General features: G+C 43.8%; 1 protein-coding gene across 1 annotated transcript; it reads right to left on the reverse strand.

The window, feature by feature from the left end:
- Positions 1-1,555: 1,555 nt before the first annotated feature.
- LOC307029595 (zinc finger MYM-type protein 1-like) lies at positions 1,556-3,683 on the reverse strand (the record flags this gene model as incomplete). The annotated part of the gene is made up of 2 exons (XM_079665675.1): positions 1,556-2,106; positions 2,507-3,683. 2 exons carry the CDS (start codon positions 3,681-3,683, stop codon positions 1,556-1,558), a joined length of 1,728 nt encoding a protein of 575 aa, XP_079521801.1.
- Between the last annotated feature and the right edge of the window lie 205 nt (positions 3,684-3,888).

Genomic DNA, 3,888 nt, shown 5'->3' on the forward strand with positions numbered 1-3,888 from the left:
TAAAAAAAACAACACTATTATGCCGTGTAAGGTTGTGCTGCTGTTGAAAGTACATTCACATTTTGGATTTTAAAAGAACAAATAAAAAACACTATTATGCCGTGTAAGGTTGTGCTGCTGTTGAAAGTACATTCACATTTTGGATTTTAAAAGAACAAATAAAAAACACTATTATGCCGTGTAAGGTTGTGCTGCTGTTGAAAGTACATTCACATTTTGAATTTTAAAAGAACAAATACGGAGAGCTACTTATCACAGACCTGTAAAGAGATGTGACCCTGTAATAACAGCTTCTGTGTCACCAAACAGATGTATAGCCTGTATGTCTGACAGCACAGCTAACATAGACAGCTAATGGCAGCACAACATATTTAAATGATTCCATGGTTAGCTATGTTTTCCAGCTTCTTGACATTTATTGTGCATGCTACCTTATATTTACCAGTTGTTATTTTACCTTAATACAATTTGGACGTGACATGCATGGGGTTTAACCAAAATCTAAATGTAGCTATCAGAAACATCGGTTTGCATTAAAGCTAGCCGTAAACCACACTTCAGCTGCTAGTGTTAGCAAACACTAGCCAATCTGAGAACAGTCTGTTAACATGAACTGACATTTGCAAGCCTCTTATTTGGTAGCAAATGTGTGCATGATTCCATGATAAACCAGAGTTATTGCATTAGTTATGTTTTCCAGATTCTTGTCATTTATTGTACATGCTACCTCATACTTTCCATGTCAGCGCTGGCGCAGCAACATTGGTTTGCATATTCTAAGCTAGCCATAAACCCACCCACCTTTGGCTGCTACATGCCCAGTGTTAGCATACGCTAGCCAGTCAATATTTCCAAGCACAGACAGACGTCACACTTTAAATCATCCTATTCCTACCTGTTGCCTTTCAACATCCACTTATTTAGCTGTTGTCGCATCCCTTGACACGCCGTCTCCTTTTCCCTCTTTCTTTTTCTATTTTCTGCCCCCGACCGCTTTTTTGGTTTATCCATAATTTCTTTTTGACGTTAACTCACAACGAGCGCCTGCTCCTCAGTGTTCACGGCGTCCCTGCTCGTGCTCCCTCCTCTATGTCAAAATTCTATGATGGAATCTTATGAGATAGGGCGCCCTTCTCTAGCATATTACTCCTCTAAAATGTTTTAAAACCTTAAGGAAATGCAGAAACTATTTAGAAACATAAAGAAAATACCATTTTATTTTTATTTAATTAAATTTTTTTTTTTTACCATCGCTTGTTGGGCGCCCCCACTGGTGTGGCGCCCCTATGCGTTGCATATAGTGCATACCCACTTTTTGCGCCACTGGATATAGGCTACATAAACACATGCAGCATCTTAATTGTTACGAAAATGTATGAAACAAAATGAATTAATGAATTAATCAAGCCTTTATTAAGGAACATACTGTAGCCTAATAGGCGATAACATAGGCCTACAGCATTCAGAAAATCAACAGAATAATACAGCCTTTACGAACATAGGCCTAATGGAACATTCAGAAAAATAACGGTTTACTTTGCGCTCGTAAGGGCTTTTAAACTGTTCCAAAAGTAGACCTTCTCTCCGTTGTTCTGCTGATAAATTCTTTAAGCAGGGTCGAGACATCGCATTCATCGAGAAGGTCGCTATGCGCATTCATAATGGCCAAATGAGTGAGTCTCTCCTGCTTAATAGTATTGCGCAGCCACGTTTTCAACCTGCGCAACGCCGAGAACGAGCGCTCGGATGCCGCGACAGAAATGGGCAGAGCCAGACAGAGCTTTATGAGCCTCTCCGCTTCCGACAGCATGGAGCGGGATTGGGGCTGCAAGGTGTGCAGAATGGCCAATACATCCTGAATGGTTTTCACTTCTCGCCCCCTACACACGTCGCTCAGGATGTCCAGCTCAAGGCTTAGCTGCTCTCTTGAAAAGGAAGTCAGTTCCAGGGAACCCACATCCACTCGTTTCCCTTGGGCCGCCTGTAGAACTGCCTGCTCTCGCCCTGCAGCTACGCGGAGTCCTTCCTGGTCAAAGCGCCGCTCCACCTCTGTGCGCACCAAGTCCAGGGCCTCAAACAATTCCCTCTTCCACAGGCTTGGATATTCTTTAATAGTTAAATATAACAGTTAAACAACAACCAACAAATAGTTTCCATATGGGCTGCCTATTTAAGCTGGGTGGGTCAACCTTAAATTTTCAATTCAAATTATGAATATGGTTTGTTATGAAAGTAGGCCTATACGTTATTTAGTCAGTTGATACCGTTGTAATGAATTATTAATTGCAGGCTAATTTCGCAAATAAGCGTACATGGATGTAGTACATTATTATGAACTATGATATCGTTTTCTATGGATAGATCAAATCTGTCCACAAATGCTGGAGAGCACGCTCTGTGTGCGTATTTGTTGCATTCTTTCAACATTACAGACCGATGAGCTTTATGATTAATTTTAAAATACTGTTGGCATTATTTATTTATTTATTTAGGCCTATTTATTTACCCTCGTTCTCCAACTCCCGTTCCTCCTCCTCCGCTGTATGGCGAAAACGCGCTGGGGTCTTGCTGGTGCGCACTGGATGAGGAGGCTTCAAGTTGTAGCGCTCTGTGTATTGTTTGGTCTTGGCCACAAGGTCAGCGAAGGTGTCATCTTGTCTGAGTGTGTTCAGTCGCTGGCAAAGAAGTTTGGCAGCTTCCATTGATCCAAGGGCTGTGACTTTGGTGCCTTGCAGTGACCGAGCCACGGATTCACATGGCGTAAACATGGTAACGCAGGCAAACAAACCAAAGACTGTGCGCGTAGTGGTGCCCTTTTTGAGCAATCCTGCCACTTTGGCACGCGTCTCCCCCTTGACAATCCTGTCACTCTCCAAGGTCCTAAATGTCTGCAGCATCTCTCCATAGCATGCCAGCAACCGTGACAGTGCCACAACTCTGACGCACCACCGAGTTGGGCACAGGGCAAGCAGGTTGATCACTTCTCCACATCCAAAAAGAGACTGGTATAACGTTTTTCTCTTTGCTGAATCATTAATCACAACTGTGACTTCCCGAACAAAGTTCAGTGTATCGGCAACAAGGCGCACTTCTTTTGCCACTTCTTGCAACACTAAATCCAGAGAGTGGTTTGCGCAGTGGACAAACAAGGAGTCAGGACATGTTTCCTTTAATCTTGCCTGCACTCCCTTGAACCTCCCTGACATGTTGCTGGCTCCATCAAAACAGTAGCCTTTCAGCTTCTCCAGCGGCAGATTTAGCCGAACAAGGACATCTTTAATGCACAGAAAAAGCATCTCGGCGGTTGTGTCTGGAGCGTTGTAAAAGCCCAGAAAGAAATTCTGGACTTCAAGATTGTCATCTGCAAATTGTATACTGCATGAGAACTGTTCTTTTCCACTGACGTCGGTGGTCCCATCAGCAGTTAAGCCGAAAAAAGGACTTTCGGATGCTTTGGCTCCGATTTTCCTCTGGATGTCATGGGCAAACAGCTCCAGAACTTCATTCTGGATGCTGCCCGACATCCAATTGTCCCTCCTCTTCATCCAGTTTTGCAGGTCAGGATCAGCGCGTACCCTCTCGACCACTAGCTGCCACAACACCCCATCCCGATTTGCAGCTCCTCTCAGAGGGAGTCCCTGGCGCCCCAGGAATCTCACGCTGCTGAAAACGAGCTCCAGCATTTTCCGGGCTGTTATTTGTTCTTTAGCAGCAGCCTCAGACAAAAGCGCATTAATTGGCGTAGTTTTCAATGCAGCCAATCTTTGAGTCGCATCTAAATGAATGCGTGTTTTCTCGTGGTCTCTGATTTTCTCCTTTGCTTTTCTCCAGTTTGAAAAGCCCGTATCTTTCAAAAACGGACTGTCAGCTTGTTCTGACCCGACCAAC

The sequence above is a fragment of the Notothenia rossii genome (assembly GCF_949606895.1).
Source record: "Notothenia rossii genome assembly, chromosome: 2".
In the NCBI taxonomy this organism is placed as follows: Eukaryota; Metazoa; Chordata; class Actinopteri; order Perciformes; family Nototheniidae; genus Notothenia; species Notothenia rossii.